This window comes from Opisthocomus hoazin, chromosome 1, assembly GCF_030867145.1.
Source record: "Opisthocomus hoazin isolate bOpiHoa1 chromosome 1, bOpiHoa1.hap1, whole genome shotgun sequence".
Taxonomy (NCBI): Eukaryota; Metazoa; Chordata; class Aves; order Opisthocomiformes; family Opisthocomidae; genus Opisthocomus; species Opisthocomus hoazin.
In genome coordinates this window covers 138828231-138850592 of record NC_134414.1, presented here as the reverse complement: position 1 = coordinate 138850592, position 22362 = coordinate 138828231, and the positions used below count along the sequence as shown (strand labels likewise).

The window sequence follows — 22362 nt, the reverse complement described above, 5'->3', positions numbered from 1 at the left end:
CATACACCCCCTGCTCCAGCACAGAGTGAGGAGGGAGAAGGTGACCCAGCACTGCTAGAGCCCGGCAGTGTTACTGTCCTTGCACCCTGAGCAAAGTGCATTTAGGCTGGGCCTTAGCTGCAGGCAGGCCTTTATCCAATGCAAGTGTATCCCCGCACTGTGACCATCTGCAGCGTGCATTCACCTCTGCACTCATCCTCCTCCCAGCTCACATCTCCCACGAGTCTGGATGACCTGCAAAAAGAGCTTTCTTGCAAACACAGGTCCTTGAGATGCTGGAGTAAATGTGTGTCTCGCTGTGCTCCTCTCCTCTCTGCACGCAACGTGAAGCAGATGTTTCTTTAAACAGTCTGACCTGAGGAGCGCTCCAAGGAGTGCTCCATTCCCTACCCAGGTACAGCAAAATCAGCCCCAGGGTAGGAAACAGAGCCGGGAGCACAGAGCCTTGCTCCTGGTTGTGCAGGACCACTACTTCTCCTTGAGCACGTGCACCTCCCTGCACTCTGGATCTGTGCGTTGCTCTTCCTAGGAGGTTTTGGGTTCCCCATTCTGGCTTTGAAAGCAGCTACATGCCAGCTCAGCACAGGGCCCTGCGACAGTCCAGCTTGTTGCAATCCTTTTACGCACCCTTCTTAGTTCCTCTGGCCTAGGGCTGCTTTAGGAGCTTGTCGAGCATCTTGAGCTCTTCTCAGCTCATCTGCCAGGATCTATTCGCCTCCATGCTCAGGCAGCAGGGGCTGGTGAGCCCAAACAGAAAAGACCTGAAAAATAATTGTTACATTTTCACTCAAATTTAGTTGTTGAACCTTTAGTACTTTGCGGCTGAGGACCACTTGCTTTGGCTGAGATGCAAATACTATTTTGCTCACCAAGAGAAAAAAAAATGCTGCCTAGATGTGGTTTTCATAGAGAAGTCATTCTGGTTTCGCTCTGTTGCTGGCCAGTGATGTTTCTGTAAGCACACAGATTTTGTGCGTGATTGCACATCTGTGGTTTCTGTTAAAAAACAGTGCATACTACTACACTTGAGCCAGAGGTCCCACTTCTGCACGAAAAAACAAATTGCATCATGTTGTTAAAGCTATAACTGTTCTCTTGCAAGTCGGTAACTTATGTCATCCTCCTTCCTAATATTGTAGAAGGCTTTCACTGGCCGGCAAAATTTTCCCGGCATTATGTACTCTAAGGAAAAATTCTGTTTCCTTGAGGATATGTTCATTTTCCCGGCCTCTGAAATCAGGCGTTACTCTGATTTAGTCATATTGGGATTATTGAGGGACTGCTGTGACTGCAGATGACACTTGCTAGTCTGCTGCAGTTTCTCACCGACACTAATGCTGACTGTACCTGTAGCCTGGCAGCCGAGCCCCATCAGTCACGCTAAGCAAAGCTTAAACTCCAGTGAGGATAAAAAGGCGAGATAGACTGCGCCTGTCAGCTTTGCTGCTCTCCACATGCTGCCTCCTCTCAAACGGACTTCAAATTTGTGAGTCCCATCAAGATGACCCAGCCATTTTACCAAATCTTGAAGGCAAAGATCCATCTGTGCCTAAGCAGTCAAGCACCTCAGTAGTGTCAGGGACTCCCTTCGGCTGTCACAGATTTATCAGCAAAGTGGACTGAACACTTCTTCTCCTGGGCTACAACTGCTTAAGAGAGACGTTGTCAGTGTTCGGTAATCCTCACACAAAGAGCAATCCTTCAGGGAAGAGAAACGTTAGGTGTGCCTTGGGGGCTGTCACTGGTTCCTCTCTCAGCAATGTCCAGCTCCCAGTCAGAGAAAAATGCTGAGAGGTTTGAATTGGACAAATTTGACACGATTTTCAAGTGGGATGAGCGCAGATTTTTGCTCTAAATTTAAGATTTCCTGTTCTTCTTCATATCCTAAATGGTCTGAATGATTACAGAGGAAATAAAAAAGGAAAAGTAAAAAGGATAATGTGGAGCCATGGGGTGGAGGAGTGGACGTAAAGGATCTTGCAGGTTCTGAAAGTGCTCTCTGCAGTGTAGGTGGTCTTTGTTTCTCTGTTTTTCTGGCACATTTCAATTCTTTTCAGCTTTGCCTAAAAGAGTTGGTGTCTCTCACTGCTGTGCTCCCTTTGCATTCTTTTGTCCACTCTGAACTTAGACCTTCCCCCCACAGACCTCTGACCAAGGTGGTCATGCTGTGGTGCATCGCGGTAAGAGATGCAGCAGCTTGCAATACGTAGATTTCCAGATTTTCAGCTGTCCTCGGTTTTTCAGTGGATGTGGTTGATGTGCTGTGGGTTGACTCCACAGTAGTTTGTTCACATGTCTTTATCTACGGAACACCATTTGCAGCCTGTCCACAGCACAGTACAGGATAGCGTGTTGAAGAAACATCTTAGCTAAACTCAATGCAGGCTAAAGCAGCATCTGCTGCACTGTGATAAAACAAGTTTGACTGTAATGTCTTTAAAAAAACTATCTAGCACCCATTATATTTTTTGTGACTAGGATTTCCCAGGTTGCCTTCTAGTATCTAAGGGAGAGAGATGCCTTCAGAGATCCTGACATGCTGTGGGCTCGTTCATCCACAGTGTGTGGCAGGGCCCAGGGAGGGAGGTGCACAGACTTCCTCCTATTAGTAGCTCTAATGCTCATCCATGTTCTTCTACGTGAGTGCACACCCAAACAGAGTGCACATGCCAAGTATCTGCATGTTCCAGTGCATGCAGTCTATGCCACTCACTTGTGCATGGATCTTGGAACACCAGTCACAGCCTGATTTCTTCACACACCAGTTAATCACAGGAGCTTAACGCCAGGGAGACTGATCTCTTTTAGCCTGCAGGCCCAGCAATTGCTCTCATCTCCCACCCTGGCCTTCCTGCTCAGCACAGGATGTGGAGCCATGCCTAGTGAGCCCTGCAGGAAAAACGTGGCGTGGCTGAGCTACAGAGCCTTCTCCTAAGAGAAGTTTGGGATATCTTGATGTCTCCAAGCTGTGGAGAAACCACCTCATCAGCTGTTCCCATGCTAAATACGCTTTGTGTCAGGAACATGGAGCTAATTTCTGCTTGGGTGGATCTCATCCCAAACTGCAATCACCAAAAGTTGTTACTCTTCCATCCGGAAACGAAGACAGCCTTCTAGCTGACCCCCATCTTGGGAAAAGCACAGACTGACTGAGTGGCCACCTGCCAGTGTCTTTGCTCACCTAAGTAAATCTTCTTCAGCTTCTTGCTCCGGATGAAAGTTTTCCAGGCCTTAGGAAATCTTTTCTTCATGACCTTTCTCCAGTTTCTCCACCTCCTTTTTTACTTTATAAGGCTAATCTGAAGGTCAGCCATTCTTAGGAAAACATCTCCATGCAGGTTAGCCCACGCATTGTTTTTAAGAGCATTTTAACATAAGCAGTTGCTGCTCTTCTCTTTCCTTACCTTCTGCCAGATCAGAGTTTGTTTATTTACCATTGATTTTGTTTCCAGACACAGAAGACAAATATTTAATGAGCATTTTTACCTCTTCTGCATTATTGCTGATACTTCACACCATCCCTGTCTAATAACAGTTCTGTACCACATCTACAATTTCTACAGGTCCTAAGAGATGCAAAATATTTTTATTGTCCTAATCCCACTGCCGTTAAATCTTTCACCTTTAGCTTCCCATGTCGGTTTGGATGAACAGTTAATTCATTGTCACCAATTTTTTCCCCTTTCTGTCAAACACATTGGCTCAAGCAGGAGGGAGGCTTGATGAGTTACGTACTCTAGACCCAAATGGGGCTGCCTCATGGTCAGCTCTCAGCCGACCTCTAACAGACATCTCCTTGCTGCGCACTTTGGATGGTCAAAACTAGGCAGCAGCTGCTGAGGGCCCCTGGGACAGTTCCTCAAGCTGTGCTCCTCGTCTAGTCCCTCTCACATGCTCATACACACACACATCCCCCCCCCCCCGTAGCCTCCGTGTTACACAGACACGTAAAGACTGTGCAGATAGCCCTGTTCCTCCATGCAGTTTGGCCAAGAGTCCAAGGTTTCTTTGGGAAGGGTTTTTTGCTTTGCTTTGGGGTTGTTGTCCCCGCTTCCTATTTTTAACTACAGGTTTATTTTTTCAGCTTGTGACAAGAGACAAGACTTGACTTGTCCCATCCCTTTCTTTGTCAGCCAGTTAGCCCTGAAGAATGATGAGGCAGTGATGTCTTGGTTTCGGCTGCCGCCGGCAACAAAAGCGCCACGCGGCCGCCCCTCCCCCCGCCGGCGTGTGGAGGAGAATGAAAAAGAAAACAGGCAGAAACCGGTGGGTCGGGATAAGGGCAGTTTAACAGAACAGCAAACAGAGGGAACAGCAACAACAAACGGTACAGATAAGGAGAAAACACAACAACGAACCGCACGACCCAGACAGCCACTCTCCCGAACAGGACCAGCGCCGCACCCCCCCAAGTCACGAGAGCGTTCCCGCTGCGCTGCCCCCCTCAATGGAACCCAGCGTGACGTCACACGGTATGGAATACCGGGCTCTGTTTGGCCAGGTGGGGTAAGCCCCCACCCCCTGGATGTGCCCCTTCCTGGAGTCTGGTGAAAATTAACCCTGTCCTGGCCAAACCCAGGACATTATCTACTCCTTATTCCATACCATCTACGTCATGCCTAGGTCCCCCATTGTCCAGTTGATCACCACCACTTCTCCTGTCTCCAGATATCATTCCCTTAGTCTATGGATCATCACTCTAAAGTGTCTGTTGAGTTCATTTAATCCATGACTTCGGGCTCCATCTGTCGTAATGGTCTTCCGTGGCGGGAGAGGTGATGTGTGGTGATGGGCGGTCACTTGCTGCATCCAGACCTCACGGATGATGTATCTGGTGCAGCCCGTGCCCACAGTCTGCAGGAGATGTTGATCTTGATGAAGTTGCTGGATGCCAGTTGTTGAAAACCAGCTCCAGTTCCATCATCGCTGTGCTCTGCTAGGTCTTCATCGAAAAAGTCCATCCTTCTTTAATCTGGACGATTCTTACTATGATACTACTGGTACAAAATATAACAATTATAACAGTGATAACAGACAGTGACAGGGTTATTTAACAATTAACTTTATACAATTTATTTATGGACTATTCTCGCCCAAAATTAAATCCCCATGAGGTACACATCAGACTTCCCCATCCTTCCGCATTACCCACCAGGTACACCCAGGTCCTTGAGCAAAAGAAATCCCGCGGACGGGCTTGCCTTTGCCCGAGGCAGGACTAACCCAAACCATCTTCCCTAACATGTTCCACATGTGGACTACAGGGACTTTATCCCCTTCTACGGGGCGCTGAGGTTTTGACTGGGCAGGACCAGCCCGGTTGGTGGACCCTCTGGTGTTAACCAACCAGGTGGCCTTTGCTAAATGAGTATCCCAATTTTTGAAAGTCCCACCCCCCACTGCCCTCAAAGTGGTTTTTAGCAGCCCATTGTACCGCTCGATCTTTCCAGAGGCTGGTGCATGGTAGGGGCTGTGATACACCCACTCGATACCATGTTCTTTGGCCCAGGTGTCTATGAGGCTGTTACAAAAGTGAGTCCCGTTGTCCGACTTGATTCTTTTGGGAGTGCCATGTCGCCACAGGACTTGTTATTCCAGGCCCAGGATGGTATTCCGGGTGGTGTCACGGGGCACAGGGTAGGTTTCCAGCCATCCAGTGGTGGCCTCCACCATTGTGAGCACATAGCGCTTGCCTTGGCGGGTTTGTGGCAGTGTGACGTAGTCAATCTGCCAAGCCTCCCCATATTTATATTTTAGCCATCGTCCTCCATACCACTGAGGCTTTACCTGCTTGGCTTGCTTGATTGCAGCGCATGTGTCACATTCATGGATAACCTGTGCGATGGTGTCCATGGTCAAGTCCACCCCTCGGTCACGAGCCCATCGGTATGTCGCGTCTCTTCCTTGGTGGCCCGAGGTGTCATGGGCCCACCGAGCTATAAAGAGTTCACCCTTATGTTGCCAGTCCAGATCCACCTGAGCCACTTCAATCTTGGCAGACTGATCCACCTGGTGGTTGTTTTCATGTTCTTCAGTGGCCCGACTCTTAGAGACGTGGACGTCCACGTGATGGACTTTTACAACCAACTGCTCCAGACGGGCAGTAATATCTTGCCACAATGGGGCAGGCCAGATAGTTTTGCCTCTGCGCGGCCAGTTGTTCTTCTTCCATTGCTGCAGCCACCCCCACAAGGCATTGGCCACCATCCAAGAGTCGGTGTAGAGATAGAGCACTGGCCACTTCTCTCGACTGGCAATGTCTAAAGCCAGCTGGATGGCTTTCACCTCTGCAAACTGGCTAGACTCACCTTCTCCCTCGGCAGTTTCCGCGACTTGTCGTGTAGGGCTCCATACAGCAGCCTTCCACCTCCACCGCTTCCCCAAAATGCGACAGGACCCATCCGTGAACAGGGCATACTGTTTCTTATTTTCTGGCAGCTGGTTATACAGTGGGGCCTCTTCAGCACGTGTCACCTCCTCCTCTGGCGATGCTCCAAAATCTTTGCCTTCTGGCCAGTCCATGATTAGCTCCAGAATTCCTGGGCGACTGGGGTTTCCCATTCGGGCCCGCTGTGTGATCAGCGCGACCCACTTACTCCACGTAGCATCGGTGGCATGATGCGTAGAGGGGACCCTCTCTTTGAACATCCAGCCCAGGACCGGCAATCGTGGTGCTAGGAGGAGCTGTGCTTCAGTGCCAGCCACTTCTGAAGCAGCTCGAATGCCTTCATATGCTGCCAGAATCTCTTTTTCAGTGGGAGTATAGCGGGCCTCGGATCCTTTGTATCCCCGGCTCCAAAACCCCAGGGGTCAACCTCGAGTCTCCCCTGGTGCTTTCTGCCACAGACTCCAGGTTGGGCCATTCTCCCTGGCTGCGGTGTAGAGCACGTTTTTAACATCTTGCCCTGACCAAACTGGACCAAGGGCTACAGCATGAACTATCTCCCGTTTAATCTGTTCAAATGCCTGTCGTTGCTCAGGGCCCCATTCAAAATCATTCTTCTTCTGGGTCACGTTGTACAGAGGACTTACAATCTGGCTGTAATTTGGGATGTGCATCCTCCAAAAACCCACAACACCCAGGAAGGCCTGTGCTTCCTTTTTGCTGGTTGGCGGAGACATAGCTGCTATTTTGTTGATGACATCCATTGGGATTTGACGGTGCCCATCCTGCCATTTTATTCCCAAAAACTGGATCTCTTGCGCAGGTCCCTTGACTTTACTCTGCTTAATGGTGAAACCGGCTTTCAGAAGGATCTGAACTATTTTCTCCCCTTTCTCAAAAACTTCCTCCGCTGTGTCGCCCCATACAATGATGTCATCGATGTACTGCAGATGTTCTGGAGCTTCACCCTTTTCCAGTGCAGTTTGGATTAGTCCATGGCAAATGGTGGGACTGTGTTTCCACCCCTGGGGCAGTCGATTCCAGGTGTACTGGATGCCCCTCCAGGTGAAAGCAAACTGTGGCCTGCACTCTGCTGCCAAACGGATGGAGAAGAATGCATTAGCGATGTGAGTTGTTGCACACCACTTGGCTGCCTTTGACTCCAGCTGATATTGAAGTTCTAGCATGTCTGGCACGGCAGCACTCAGCGGTGGTGTGACTTCATTCAGGCCATGGTAGTCTATTGTCAGTCTCCACTCTCCAGTAGATTTTTCTCACTGGCCATATGGGACTATTAAAGGGTGAGCGAGTTTTCGTGATCACTCCTTGACTCCCCAGCTGGCGGATCAGCTGATGAATGGGGAGAAGGGAGTCTTGGTTGGTACAATACTGTCGCCGGTGCACCGTTGTGGTTGCGATGGGTACCTGTTGTTCTTCAACCCTCAGCTACCCCACAACGGAAGGATCCTCCGAGAGACCAGGCAAAATGGACAGCTGTTTAATTTCTTCCGTCTCCACAGCAGCTATGCCAAAAGCCCACCGATACCCCCTTGGGTCCTTGAAATACCCTCTCCTAAGATATTCTATACCAAGGATGCACGGAGCCTCGGGGCCAGTCACAATGGGGTGCTTCTGCCAGTCCTGCCCAGTGAGGCTCACTTCAGCCTCCAGTACACTCAGCTCTTGGGACCCCCCTGTCACTCCAGAAATACAAATGGACTCTGACCCTTTGAACTCTGATGGCATTAAAGTGCACTGTGCACCAGTGTCCACTAGAGCTTTATACTCTTGTGGATCTGACGTGCCAGGCCACCGAATCCACACCGTCCAATAAACACGGTTGTCCCTTTCCTCCACCTGGCTGGAGGCAGGACCCCTCTAATCCTCGTCAGAGAATTTGCTGCTCACCTGCTGTAAAACTGACTTGGAGTTCCCCTCCAGAGGATCGGAATCAAGGTCAAACTGTCTACCTGGTCTGGAGAGCTGGCTTATGGAAACTGGAGCAGCATTTTTCCTAACAGAATCCCCTTTTGTGATTGTTTTACCTCGCAACTCACGTACTCGTCCCTCTAGACTTGAGGTGGGTTTTCCATCCCACTTCCTCATGTCCTCTCCGTGGTCACGCAGGTAAAACCACAGGGTGCCCTGGGGTGTATAGCCTCTGTATTCTTTCTCCTGAGCAGAGAAACGCTTGCCCCTAATAGCTGAGACACTGGCCCGTACAGGTGGGGAGTAGGACATACTCTGTTCAAGTCGCTGGACCTTCTGGGACAATTTATTTACAGCTGAGACAAGGCAGGAAGAGAGACTTTCCTCCTATTGCCGGAGTCTGACAGCCACCTCATCCACTGTTGGTGCCTCCTTACCCTTCCAGTTTACTACTGCCAGTGAGTTGGCATATGAGGAGGGTGCGCTCCGCACAAACTTCCTCCACATAGATGCTGTGCACTGGACTTCATCTGGGTCGGTGGGTAACTGGTCATCGTCTGGTTCATTATAAACCAGCTCCCACACAGCTAATTCCCTCAAGTACTGAATACCCCCTTCCATATTGGTCCACTTGCCAGGATAGCATACAAAATCGTCACTGAAGGGGTACCTCTCCCTCACGCCTGAGAGAAGTCTCCTCCAGAGGCTGAGGACTTGTTCCTTCTTCCCAATGGAGTTGTCAATGCCCCCATCCCTGGCCAGGGATCCCAGCTGCTTGGCTTCCTTGCCCTCTAACTCCAAGCTGCTGGCCCCGTTATCCCAGCACCACAGCAGCCAGGTGACAATGTGCTCGCCAGGGTGGTGGCTGAAATCTTTCCGCATGTCTCGCAGCTCGCCCAGGGACAGGGACCGGGTGATGATCTCTGTCTCTATCTCCCGCGATGACCCTGGCTCATTGTCATCCCTCCCGGAGCGATCTGCTCTCTTTGCGTCTTTCTTTAGTTTTACAGGGGTGACTGCTACCGGCACAGGTTGGTCATTGGGCTCAGCCGCAATGCCTGCGGCTGGAGCTGGGGCTGGAGCAGCTGCTGTGCCTGCCAGGGAAACCGAGGCAGACCCTGCAGCTGTGGCAGCGGCGGTGCCGGTCTGGGGGGCTGTGACTGCCTGCTGGGCTGGAGGGGCTGCAGGGCCGGCTGGGGGGGCAGCGCCAGTTGCAGCGCCTGCCGCTTCACTTCCCCCCCTTTCCCCTTTAAGCCACTGAACAGTGTTGAACATGGCTTGGTTAGGCATGGGCCAGACCCCAGCACATTGTGGTGATCTGTGTCTCTCTGGAGTTCCCAGGGTGGCAGCACACTTTTTTCAGATATTTTACCAGATTGTCCAGATTCTGTATTTGTTCAGGGGTGAGTTTAAAACACACCGCAGGTGCCCACTGCTCTAGACATCTGCCCATGCTGTCCCACACACCCAGCCACTCACAGCTATCCAGCCCCGGGGCAGGTCTCTGCACGATGTTCTTAACGACTTGCTTAACCCTAAACAAAACCCAAAACCCATTCAGGAGGCATAACAAAAGGAGAGTGCTGCCCTGAGCATCCCCGGGTACTCGAAATTCTCAAAAGCCGTTAGGACCAGCCTGAGGGAGAGAGGGGGGGTGAAAGAGTGGGGGAAGGTATCCCCTCCGGTTTTCCCCACAGATTGGGTTTGATTATTAACAAATTCTAAGACATAGGATCCGAGGTACGGAAATGACCGCAGTGCCGCATGCAAATACAAGCCTAATTTCATGCACAGTGATGTTATCATGTCATAAGTCGACATCGTACAGTACAGTAAAATCATAATCCTGATCCTTTTCCCCGTGACGATGAATAGCACCACAGGGAACAAGTACAGCAAGTACGGATTCAAAAACCACAACCATCTGATGAAAGACAGAAACATTTTTACTGGCGACTATTTAACTAACACAGAAAAATGCCTACAACAAAATTTAACAAAATCTAAGAAAGCAGTTTTAAGACCCGCTGCTCAGCCCTGCCGTTATCCCTGCCCCACGTTGGGCACCAAATTAATGTCTTGGTTTCGGCTGCCGCCGGCAACAAAAGCGCCACGTGGCCGCCCCTCCCCCCGCCAGCATGCGGAGGAGAATGAAAAAGAAAACAGGCAGAAACTGGTGGGTCGGGATAAGGGCAGTTTAACAGAACAGCCAACAGAGGGAACAGCAACAACAAACGGTACAGATAAGGAGAAAACACAACAACAAACCGCACGACCCAGACAGCCACTCTCCCGAACAGGACCAGCGCCGTACTCCCCCAGGCTGCGAGAGCGTTCCCGCCGTGCTGCCCCCTCCAACGGAACCCAGCGTGACGTCACATGGTATGGAATACCGGGCTCTGTTTGGCCAGGTGGGGTCAGCCCCCACCCCCTGGCTGTGCCCCTTCCTGGAGTCTGGTGAAAATTAACCCTGTCCTGGCCAAACCCAGGACAAGTGATGATACTGTGCTGGAGGGAAACTGTCTCTCTTCTGTGGTCACCCAGGCCTGGAAGGAGATGGAAGAAAGAGTCCTTGGGTTTGGAGATTCGGTAAAGACACTTATGTCCGCCTTTGACCCCCACTGTGCACAAGGCTCCCGGCAGTGCTGGCAGAGCTTGTCAGCACTGTCCTTTCAGGTGCCACCTCCTGGGAAAAGCTGACCTGGGTGACCAGGCAGGCAAGCTCCAAGCCAGAGATTTGGGAGCTCCTCAGCCTTCTTTTACCCCCTGACCTCCCTGCTGCATCCATCCTAGGTGTGTGACAACCTCGGGCGGTGTCACATGGACCTATGCCCTGACTGCGCTTTCTGCTCACTGAAGAGGGAGCAGTGTCAAAACATCCAAAACCTGAACCGTGTTCACTGTGAGACAAGCGGCTTCACCAGCTACATCAACCCTCAGGTCTCAGCCCAGCACCAGGCTGCAAGCAACAAGGTACCGAGTGTGCTGCATCTCCTGCTGGCCTCTGAGGAGACGAGCTTGGACTGGGTGGTGGGGAAGGGGAGGAACAAGCACATCTGTATCCCACCCCTTTGCAGACCAGCTCTCCAGAGACTTTGGAGTACTATGGTATGGAGATTTTCAGAGGGCTGCGGGCGGAGTACTGGTGCAGCCACATGGCCACCCATGGCTGTGGGGACCCTCGTGTGACCCTCTGGCTGAAGGCAGAGTATGCCGCCTTCAAAGACAGAGATGGCCCAAGCCAGGTGGATGCCCAGAGAGTGCTGCCATCCCTCCTTCTCCGCTTTGTTCTCTGGCCTTCATTCCCATCTCCCCAGATCTGCGACTCGGGTGGAGTTCAGCACCCCAGCTACTGCACGTTCAAGAGCCACCAGTGTCTGCAGCACAGCCTCTACAACCAGAAGGTGAGAAGCAGCCCGCACTGCCCTTTACACAGCTGTCTTCTCCATAGCTGGTCCCTCCACAGCCAGCCCCAAATCCCTGCAGGATTCACTGGCCCACTGCTTGCCACTCTGGTAGGGCACACTTGGGTGTATTTCAGGGGTGACAAATCGTGATCTGAGCACAGCTCGTGTGTAATGGAGGTGGTGGGGTTGCACAGATACTGTAAGAGTTGGCAGAGGAGACAGCCACTGATGTTGAGACAGAGGAGCTGTGGGGAGCCTCCCACCCGACGGAGTATTCCTGTATATCCCTGCAGAGGAGGGTCTCCATCTACTGGGTGCTTCCATGGTGGTAACAAAAGCCAGAAACACCAGAGCAGGACAGACGACTAGCCCATATCTTAGCAAAGACATAGTTCAGCAATCATCCTCTCCCTCCTGTTTCCCAGCTGGTCCTTCCTTCTTCCTTCTGCTGCCCCCATCATCCCAGCCTTCAGATGCTGTCCACCGCGGGTGTGCTCTTTCCCTGGAGGAAGGAGGGGCAGTGGTATCAGTCCTATGAACTCAGACTCTCCTTGCAGGTGTCTCACCGCGGCTGCCAGAGAAATGAGACCTACCGGGTGCTGAGTGAGAAGGAAGGAGAGGAGGAGGTGAGGCTGTGGGAGCAGAGGTTCCTCAGCCTCACCAAAGGGTGATGCACGATAGCAGGCGGATGCATGGGAAGCACAGGGCTCCAGCACCAGCTCTCTGGAGTTGTGGTGGGCCAGAGAGCCTGGACAGACCTGGACAACTCTTCCCAGACCCCTTGCTGGCCACCCAGATCATCACGGCCAGATCTCCCCCTCCAAGCACCTGCTCTGCACCATTGGCAGTGGCACACCAGGATGGGTGCCTTGCCCAATGGAGCTTCACTGTGGCCCCTGTTGGAACTCCTCCTGAAAACATTTTCTCCAGCCAAAGGAGCAGCTGAGTGTCAGAGAAGGCGTCAGCTCTGGGAACCCGGCTTTAGAGCCACTGGCCCCAGTGTCCATGTCTGAAGTCCCCAGCCATCTCTTGCCTCCCTCCCCACAGGCCTATAACAGCCAGTGGTTCTCCCAAGGATGAGTCTTCTTGTATAAAGAGCCCGTTCACCCCATAAATCTAATTTGCTCCCTTCTCTCTGCCGCCGCCGCTTTATCACACCCCTCAATGACACCCTGCACTCCACCGTGGACTTGTCCTCTGATTCGAAGATCCGGTAGGAAAAAAACTAACAGTACAATGTATACTGTTAAGCGGGTATTTTTTATTGCGGCGCCGGGCACACGGGGGATTTCTCCTCCAAACGTGCGCACCAGACACCCTGTTACTTCAGGTTAAATACAATCACACATGTAAATATTCATTATATTTCTATGAACTAATTAGCATATGTAAATATCTTTCACGCATGTCTGTTAACATCTTTGGGTGGTCTTCAGGGGTCCCAAGATGAAGGCCCATCCTCTTCATCACGCTGTTCACTGATTGACATTTGTTTCTGCGCAAACCCAGTTGTAGGATCACGTATATCGTGTCCTTCAGGTTGTTTGGCTCCGGTCTTGTTGCTCTCTGGGTGCCTCCTTGTCTCTGGAGCTTGGCGCATTTGCCCTCCCAAGGCCGAGCTGTCTGGAGTAGAATTATTTAGGAGTCTCTTTTATCCCACAATTATCCCAATTATTTGCTGAGAACCAAGACCACTTTTGTTTCACTTAATTATTTTGTCTAACGACTAAGTGATAGCTTGTGCCCATGTCCTGTCCTTCCACTACATTCCTTAATGAGAAAACAGGGATTAGTGTAACAGTTACATCATTAGATCACTATGCATGCAGAAATACAAGTTACAGTACTAAAGACTACTAAAAACTAGAAAATATTAAGGCTTTTTTGTTATAGTTTCACATTTCTTACAATCCCCTCTATCATTCCCCCATTTTCTTTAAGACTTTTGTTTCTTTTAGATCAAAAAGTCTTAGTAATCATCAGATTAATCCATTCTTACATTCTCCATATAATCGATTACAGCACTTGCAGCATTGAGTCATTATGCAAGCCAAAACACATACACCTACTATCACAAGAGCTAGGAAAAACAGGTTCTTTAACCAGGATAAATTTTGTAGCCACAAGGTGAGTTTATTCCACATTTCTTCAAATCCGATTTTTGTCAGTTGTTGTTTGATCAAATTATTATTTTTTTCTACTTGGCCACTTGCCTGTGGTCTGTAGGGGGTGTGTAGCTGTCAATCAATACCCAAAATTTTACTGATGTGTTGTACTACTTGTGCGCAAAAATGTGACCCTCTATCCAAGGATATGATTGTTGGCACCCCAAACCGTGGTATGATTTCATTTAACAAAATTCGTACCACTTCCCGAGCCTTATTTGTTCTACAGGGAAATGCTTCAGGCCATCCGGAAAACGTGTCTGTTATAACCAATAAGTATCGATACCCCCCTTTTCTTGGAAGCTCTGAAAAATCTATTTGCCAATGTTGTCTTGGTATGTTCCCCCTTCCAATTTTCCCAAAGTGTACTTTGCATGTTGTATTTGGATTATTTCTCAGACAAATTTCACACATTTGGGTTGCTTGTTTTACAGTAGTGTACACGTTTCTGCCTACTATTCTCTTGTTAAGATCCTTATATAGTGCATCTGCTCCCCAGTGAGTTTTGTGGTGTTCTTTTCTGACTACTTCTCATAATAGATTTGAAGGTATAACTATACGATTATCTGGTGTTAAATACATCTTACCTTGTTCACTTGCTCCCAAATCTTTTACTAATTTCATATCTTCTTTTGAATATTTAAATTCCATTTCTGTATCTACGAGTTTACTGTCTGGTACCAGTGCCAAGGTTTTTACAGAATTTCTTTCTGCTGCCCTTTTAGCCTCTTGATCTGCTAGTTTATTTCCCAGTTCCTGTTCAGTGTTACCTTTTTGATGCCCTCTGCAATACATTATTGCCACTTGTTCTGATAGATTTATAGCTTCCAAAAGCTGACAGATTTCTTTTGCATGCTTGATCTGTTTACCTTGAGCTGTAAGCAGTCCTCGTTCTTTCCACAATGCTCCATGAGCATGGACGACCCCGAAGGCGTATTTGGAGTCTGTCCAAATATTTATTTTCTTTCCTTTCGCCAATTCTAAGGCTCTGGTTAAAGCAATTATCTCTGCCTTTTGAGCACACGTACCTGCAGGTAAAGGTTCTGCCTCGATTACCTTGTGTGCGGTGGTTACTGCATACCCTGCTTTACGAACTCCGTCTTTTATGAAGCTGCTTCCATCGGTGAACCAGGAGTCCTCTGTGCTTTCCAACGGTTCCTCCTTTAAATCAGGTCTGCTGGAATAGACTGTTTCAATAGTCTCCAAGCAGTCGTGCATTAGAGGTTCCATAGTGGCGAAATCTTTACTAAGAAAAGATGCTGGTTTTACAATGTTAGCTATCACAATATTAACATCATCTTGTTCCACCAAAATAGCCTGGTACTTTAGGAATCGGGATGGTGAGAGCCAATGGCCCCCCTTTTGTTCCAATACTGCAGAAACTGTGTGGGAGACTATGACTGTCATTTTCCGGCCCATAGTGAACTTACGAGCTTCTTGAATGTTAAGGACAACTGCTGCAACAGCTCGCAGACACCCAGGCCATCCTTTGCTTACCTCTTCCAGTTGCTTGGAGAAATATGCCACTGCTCTCTTGCACAGCCCCAGCTGTTGAGCGAGCACTCCCAGGGCAATGCCTTGTCTCTCGTGAGAAAATAGCCAAAAGGGTTTTAGAACATTTGGAAGTCCAAGAGCCAAGGCTCTCATAAGTTCCCTTTTCAATTGTTCAAAAGCCCTTTTTGCATCTCCGGTCCAAATCAGGTATCTGGCATTATTTTTCAACAGTTCATACAAGGGTTTTACCATTAGTCCATAATTATATATCCATAGTCTACACCATCCTGTCATTCCTAAAAAGGTTCTTAATTCTTTTACTGTTTGTGGTTCTGGAGTCTGGCAGATTGCTTCTTCCCTCTCTCTTCCCAGTTCTCGTTGTCCTCTTGAGATTTTCAGTCCGAGGTAAGTCACTTGTTGTTGAATCATCTGAGCTTTCTGTTGAGAAACTCGATAACCATTAAGTCCCAGAAAATTAAGAAGACTCACTGTCCATTTTTTGCAATCCCCCTCTGTTTCTGCAGCGATGAGGAGATCACCGACATATTGTAACAAAGTCCCCTTTTGTGTCGGAGGATTCCATTTTTCGAGATCCCGAGCTAGCTGATTTCCAAAGATGGTAGGGCTATTTTTGAAACCTTGGGGGTAACACTGTCCAGGTTAACTGGGTTTTTCGTCCAGAATCTGGATTTTCCCATTCAAAAGCGAATAGGTTCTGACTGTTTGAGGCCAGAGGTAAACAGAAAAAGGCATCTTTTAAATCCAGTACGGTAAACCATCCCTGGTTATCTTCCAGTTTATTCAACAAGGTATATGGATTAGCTACTACTGGGTAGAGATCTTCCATGATTTTATTAATTGCCCTCAAATCTTGTACTAACCTGTAACTTTTCCCATCTGACTTCTTCACTGGCAAAATGGGGGTGTTGTATTCAGATTCACACTCTATTAACAATCCAAAATTTATTAAACTATCAATTATTTTCTTAATTCCTCTTCGGTCCTCTAGCTTAAGGGGGTATTGTTTGATCTTAACTGGTCGAGCTCCAGGCTTCAATTTTATCTCTATTGGGTCTGCATTTTTGGCTCTGCCTGGGGTTCCTGAAGCCCATACCCCTGGATACACTTGGTCCAGTATATCCTGAGGTATTTCTCCTTTTTCTATAATTTGAATCAATGCCAGGCTCAGAATTTTGGTTAATTTAGTATCCTCAATTTTAAATTCTATTTGTCCCTTTCTGAAAATTATTGTGGCACTCAGTTGTTCCAATAGGTCTCATCCTAGAAGGGACTTAGGAGCCCCAGGCATGTACAAAAAGCTGTGTATTCCAATTTGCTTATCTAATTTGTACTTTAATGGTTTTAGAAAATACACTTTTTCCGATTGGCCTGTAGCGCCCACAACAGTTATAAAATCCTTATCCAAAGGCATCAGTTGTTGATTTAAAACAGAAAATGAGGCACCAGTGTCTATCAAAAATTCCACATTCCATTTCCCTAGCTTTATATTAACCAGTGGATCCGCTAGGGTGGATTCCCCAGGTCCCCGTCATTCAGTATCCTGTAGGTCAGCAACTATTCTGGGGCAGGGTGCCTTTCTCTTCTGTGGACATTCCCTCTGCCAATGTCCGAATCCCTTGCAACGAGTGCACTGATTGACTTTTAGTCTCCTTTTTTTGTAATTCCCCTCTCTTTTCTTCATTCTGTTGGTACAGTGCAGCCACAGTAGCTGAAGCTAATACCCAACCCATTTTTCCTATTGTTCTCATCTCTGTTACGATATACTCACCATGCCTCTTCCACTAGTTTCTCTAAATTCCTTACATCTGGTTCTTTAAGTTTCTGCAGCTTCTTTCTAATATCATTAGCAGCCTGTCCTATAAATAGAGACACCAGCTGCTGTCTAGCTGCATCTGATGTTTGATCTATGGTAATGTATTTCCGCACTGCTGTTTGTAATCTATTCAAGAATTCTCTCGGGGTCTCTGTCGGAACTTGTTTTACTTCATATAAGGCTGACCAGTTTACTGCTTTCGAGATCCCGTATTCCAGCCCATACTGAATCCAAATACGGTATTGCTGTAACAGTCGATACTGGGTTTGAACATTAGGGTCCCACCCCGGGTCTCTGAGTGGAACATGTTGTTCCTTGGTCCCTTGTAAAGTACCTGTAGTAATTTGTGCCCTCACATGATCCCTTGCTGTTTTTAACACCATTCCTTTCTCAGTCTCTGTCATTGCCTCTAACATCAAATCCACATCTTTCCAATCTGGACCCAAATTCTTAACTATCCATTCAAATTTCTTGGCTACCCAGCTAGGATATTCCCTGTATTCCTTTACAGTTTCTCTCCATCTGTCTATATCTTCCATTTGGAAAGGTGTTCTTACCAGGGTCGGCCCCCCCCCCGGCCCCATCACCTGCCTTAAACGGGCTTGGATGATGGGTCCCACCTTACTACGAGTCCGAGCAGTGATGGGACTTGACCGCTAGGTGGCGCTCGGCCCTCATCAGAGGCCTCGTCCCCGTCTGCGCGGGCGGGGTCTCCCGCAGCCGACCCAGCGTCAGGGAGGAGAGGGGGTGACACAAAATCCTCCATACACTCCTCCAATTTCTTCTGATTCCCTTTTGTTTTTAGACACCTTCGCCCTATGCTGCACGCAGAACAACACTGCTTAAGTATTCCCGGCTGTTTCTTTCTATCCCTTTCTAATGCCAACACAAGGGGATCCTGCGGGGCTAGATTTATACCACTTTCTTTTTGCCACTCGGGGTGATTAAGCAAAGTGAAAAACATATCGGCATATGAGACCTCATCCCATTTTCCATCTCTTCTCAAGAACAACGTTAGCTATAGCTAAGTATTATAATCCAGGGTCCCATTCTCAGGCCACTTTGCCTCATCATCTAACTTGTACAACGGCCACCATTGATTACAATACTTAATTAATGTCCTTTTATTGACACTGCCTCCCGGGGGTCCCCCTATCTCCTTTCAATGATGCGAAATACAGCCCAAGGGGCTCTTCTTCAGAATCTCTTTGCTCTGTGAAGTTCCCATTATGCAGCACGTCCACCTCTTTGGTCCCCAATCAATGTACAGCAAATCCTAACAAACAAACCTAAACAAATCCTTCTAATGCCGATAGCTCTAATTACTTAACCAAAATTCTATACTTTAAGCTATGAGAAATAGTTACTGAACCGCGATTTTACACCGGAATGTTGTATGACACTTATAACAAATACAACATACTGTCATGATTATCACTAGTAGTATTCCGTTGATAACAACAATGGGATAATTACTTTAAAATAAACATTCGCTATTTTCTTATGCTTTGTTTTTCACCTGCTGTTTCCCTTGCGAGAGAGAACAGAACCGCAGGTCAAAACTGCACACTCACACTTGTTTATATCTCATTCACACAGAGGCGTCACACACAGTCACACACTATTAACCCAGAGTTACTGCAATCCGAACCATTTACCAGAATCGTAGTCAATTTCCTTATCAGTATCAGTACTTTCCTTATTCTTATGAGTAAAGACCGCGTCCAGTGGAGACTCAAACCCCTACAGTAGGGACTTGAACCCCTACAGTGGGGACTTGAACCCCTGTATACCTCTAAGGCGCTAGCAGCCTGGTATATCTCCCTGTGTAATTAAATTATGACTTAGGGGACTCGAACCCCGTTGGTAGTAAAGAGTAATAAAAGAATACTTTTACTCACGGATGGTCCTTGTCTGTTCCCGCGGTGATCCAGATAAGGCGAGGAGCCCCTTCGGGAAAAGGCTCCCGAGGACCCAAGGGGGTCCTGTTCTTACCGGGTCCCACAGACGAACAGAGAGAGTCCCACCTGGGTCACCAAATTTATTCGAAGATCCTGTAGGAAAAAAACCTAACAGTACAATGTACACTGTTAAGCAGGGGGCAAAAAAGTCTTCTTAAGCCAGGCCGATATGAAACAGAATGGGATATACTCCGCAGGAAACAGGCTGGCTTGGGTCTGTAAGCGAAATCCCTGAGGCAGGGGAAGAGATGGGGACCTGCTCTGACCCACAGGACTGTGGGGAGGGGAACAGATCTGCCCAGAGCCAGAGGATGTTCAAGGGACCAGATCTGACAACGGCCCCTCCAGACGATGGTGTCTTTGCTCAGCAGGGGCTGGAGGGACAGCGGAGTCATTTGGAGCAGAATGGAGAAGCAAATTTCCTCTGCAGAAAAGACCAAGGAATGTAAATCACAGCAGGGCTCTGTGAGGAAAAGGAGCCTGAACACAGACAGGTGGTGGAGGCCAGTTCCCCTCTCTGCGCAGGGGCAGGAGCCAGCTCGGTGTGAGCTGAGGAAAGGTAGCAGGATGCAGAGCCCCTCTGGGAGGTCACGGCTGCCCCAAACTGCTCTGCGGGGTAAGGGGGCTGGACCACGCTCTGCCTAGCCAGGGAGAAGCCCCTGAAACCAGGCTTGCTTCCCAGCCCTTGTTCCTGCCCTTCCTCCCAGCCTCATTGTTGTGCAGGTTCATCAGCGCTCGGCTGGAGTAGACGCCGCGGCTCCTCTCGGGGTTGTCTACGAAGACTTGAGAAAAGGCAATTCCGTAAGACAGGTTATCAGAGCAGCCCGACCATTGAAAGCCTGGAGAGGGAAAGCAGCCATGAGATGAAGAAGCATAAGCCCTGGGAGGAGCTCCCAAAGGGCTGAGCGCTGTGGAGAAGGGAGGTGTCTCCTCCCCTGGTGAGGGTCTCCTCCATGGATCTTCTCCTCTGCCACCCCCTCCCTGCCACCGGCCTCCTCCTTCACCTTCGGGGCTCAGCCCTTGGATCTTGCGGTCGCAGCCACACTTCTCCAGCTCCCCACAGCTGTAGGCACGAGTCACAGCAAAGGCAACACCGGCAGCGGAGATGGCATGGATGAAAGCAGACTCCCGCGTGAAACGGCACCAGTCTGTGGAGGGGGAAGGCGACGATGGGACACAGCAGGGGCAAAAGAGGCTGTGACTGCCTGCAGGAAGGCTGTATTCAGGCGGACACTGCCAGGATGCTGCAGTTCCCAAGGCCTGGAGACAGCAAGGGAGACAGCTCTGGCTTCTGGCTCAGCGCCCTCGCCTGTGGCGCCCTCAGTTCCTGGGACAGGTGCCCCGTTGCAGGAGAGAAGTCAGCAGCCCCTAAGGGAAGAGAAAGGGGAGCCGTGGTTGGGGACATCAGGAGCTGAGCCTCCCATGCAGAGAGGTTTGCCAGGGAGGACCCTGCTGCCCTGTCTCTAGGACCCAGAGGGGCCCTGCTCAGAGCTCCCTGTATGGCTCCTTCCATGCAAACACATGCAAAATCTTCTCGGGAGCATAGGCAGATCCTTCTTCCCTGGCCTGCAACAAAAAGGGACTGCAGCCTCAGAGAAAAAGTCTTGATTTGAGCTGCTACTCCAAAAGTTTGGACTGGTGGCAGGCTGGGGGAGAAGATCTATCAGTCTGGAGAACTGGTACCCAGAATGATCCAGATGAGACCAAAAAGCCAAGCCTGGCCAAAAGAGGAAGAAGTTTAGTCAGAATATTAATATTTGTAACACCCTGTGCCTTTGGTTCAGTTTGCTCTGCGCTGAGAGCTTTGTTAGCTTGTGGAGGAAGGCACTGGCCACTCGGGCTGGTCCCCATGTGACACTTGCATACAAGCCCAGGAAAGGCTCATGTGTTGAGGGGACTCCGTGGCCATACTGAAGGGACCCCGTGCCAGCTCTGCCTGCCCTGCCTCCCCCTTGCTGACCTTGGATGGTGACCTTGCCAAAGACCTGCAGCCCCTGCAGGGTGGAGCAGTTCCACTGGCGAGAGTGAAACTGGTGCTGGCATTCCTCGACAGCCAGCTCCACGCCTCGCTTCACCTCATCCATGGCTTCCACCTGCCGCCGGCAAATGCGGACCTGCTCTTCTACCAGCCCCGTCAGACCCTCGCAGCCCCCGGGGTTCCGGAGGACCGCCCGCAGGGAAGGCTGCTTGGCCAGGTACCTGTGGGGCAGGGGAGAGATTTAGTCGCAGATGAACTAGAGCCAGGGCCATTTCTGTGGGGCTTAGCCCTCCATAGCCTGATTTTAGAGCAGAAATGGGACAAGGAAGGGGATATGCAGTCTCTTGTCTGTGCCAAATTGGACATTCCTGCTCCCCATCCTGGTCTGCACCTCTTCAGCTTTGCCATCCCTCTCCCTTCATGCTTCGAGATGTGCCTCTGACTGTGCTGCCTTTGGGTTGCCCGGGTTCTTTCTTCCACGCTTTTCTCACAGATCTGCCCGTTTTCTTAAGAGACAGCACCTCCCCAGGTGACTTTGCAGCCCAGATAATACAAGTGAAAAGCATACTTACAGCCAGGTCACAGCAAGGACGTGATGCACGGGGATCAACACCACATACAGCCACACCATCTCCATCCCGTCCCCGGCAAAACTCCACCTTCAGCCACGGTGCAGCAGCTGCCTGGATCCCCTCCTGTGACCTCCCGCCGCCTCTGCCCGATGATTGCTCTCACAGTAGTTCCGGCCCAGTGCTGAAAAGCATGGGTAGCCCCCGCCCCGGGCAATGACCATGGGCTGCCCCGGTGTGCCTGCCAGCAGCAGAGAGCCAGTGGCCTGCAGAAACCTGGCAGACTGGCCCTGCGAGCGCGTCCACGCTGGTGCTGTTCCCTACCTACAGCTCAGTCAGCATCATGAGAGAGCTCTGAACTAGGGCTCTGGGGTGGGCGTCTGTCGGAGGGAGTTCACATGGCTGGGGACAGTATCAGTGTCAGGCCTCTGGTCTCTGCCGTTCTGTCAGCAGACAATCTGGTCGTCTCCTTCCACAGTCAAGTCACTTCACCAGCAGGAAGCAGCCTGAGACTCAGCCAGCAGCAGACAGAGCCTTCCACGCAAGAAAAACCTGGCAGAACCAAGAAGCTGTTGCTAGACCCACCAGCTCGTCATCTCTTTGCCACCAAGCCTTTTGGGAAGCCAGAGAATTTCCCTGC

At 49.8% G+C, this 22362-nt stretch overlaps 2 protein-coding genes across 2 annotated transcripts; one reads left to right on the top strand and one right to left on the bottom strand.

The window, feature by feature from the left end:
• Positions 1-3332: 3332 nt before the first annotated feature.
• On the top strand, positions 3333-12835 carry LOC142360615 (acrosin-binding protein-like). Its single transcript, XM_075414776.1, has 8 exons — positions 3333-3338; positions 4391-4464; positions 10804-10903; positions 11108-11287; positions 11392-11559; positions 11632-11718; positions 12279-12388; positions 12769-12835. Exons 1-8 carry the CDS (start codon positions 3333-3335, stop codon positions 12833-12835), a joined length of 792 nt encoding a protein of 263 aa, XP_075270891.1.
• A 5880-nt stretch (positions 12836-18715) lies between these two features.
• On the bottom strand, positions 18716-21790 carry LOC104327381 (protein Wnt-4-like). Its single transcript, XM_075414647.1, has 9 exons — positions 21726-21790; positions 21136-21374; positions 20180-20323; positions 19871-20014; positions 19668-19784; positions 19366-19449; positions 19210-19283; positions 18873-18957; positions 18716-18744 (listed from the first exon to the last, which is right to left on the bottom strand). The coding sequence occupies exons 1-9, from the start codon at positions 21788-21790 to the stop codon at positions 18716-18718; spliced, it is 981 nt and encodes a 326-aa protein (XP_075270762.1).
• Positions 21791-22362: the final 572 nt, after the last annotated feature.

Bases quoted from the DNA above. Each gene is read 5' to 3' on its own strand.
- LOC142360615 (XM_075414776.1), top strand. The intron at 11,719-12,278 runs GTGAGAAGCAGC...CTCTCCTTGCAG, and splicing joins ACAGCCTCTACAACCAGAAG to GTGTCTCACCGCGGCTGCCA. The intron at 12,389-12,768 runs GTGATGCACGAT...CCCTCCCCACAG, and splicing joins TTCCTCAGCCTCACCAAAGG to GCCTATAACAGCCAGTGGTT.
- LOC104327381 (XM_075414647.1), bottom strand. From the start codon at position 21,790: ATGGAGATGGTGTGGCTGTATGTGGTGTTGATCCCCGTGCATCACGTC. The intron at 19,450-19,667 runs GTCTGTGTTCAG...CCCTCCCCACAG, and splicing joins GGAACTGGCCTCCACCACCT to TCCTGTGGGTCAGAGCAGGT. The intron at 19,284-19,365 runs GTATATCCCATT...TTGTACTGTTAG, and splicing joins GCCAGCCTGTTTCCTGCGGA to GTTTTTTTCCTACAGGATCT.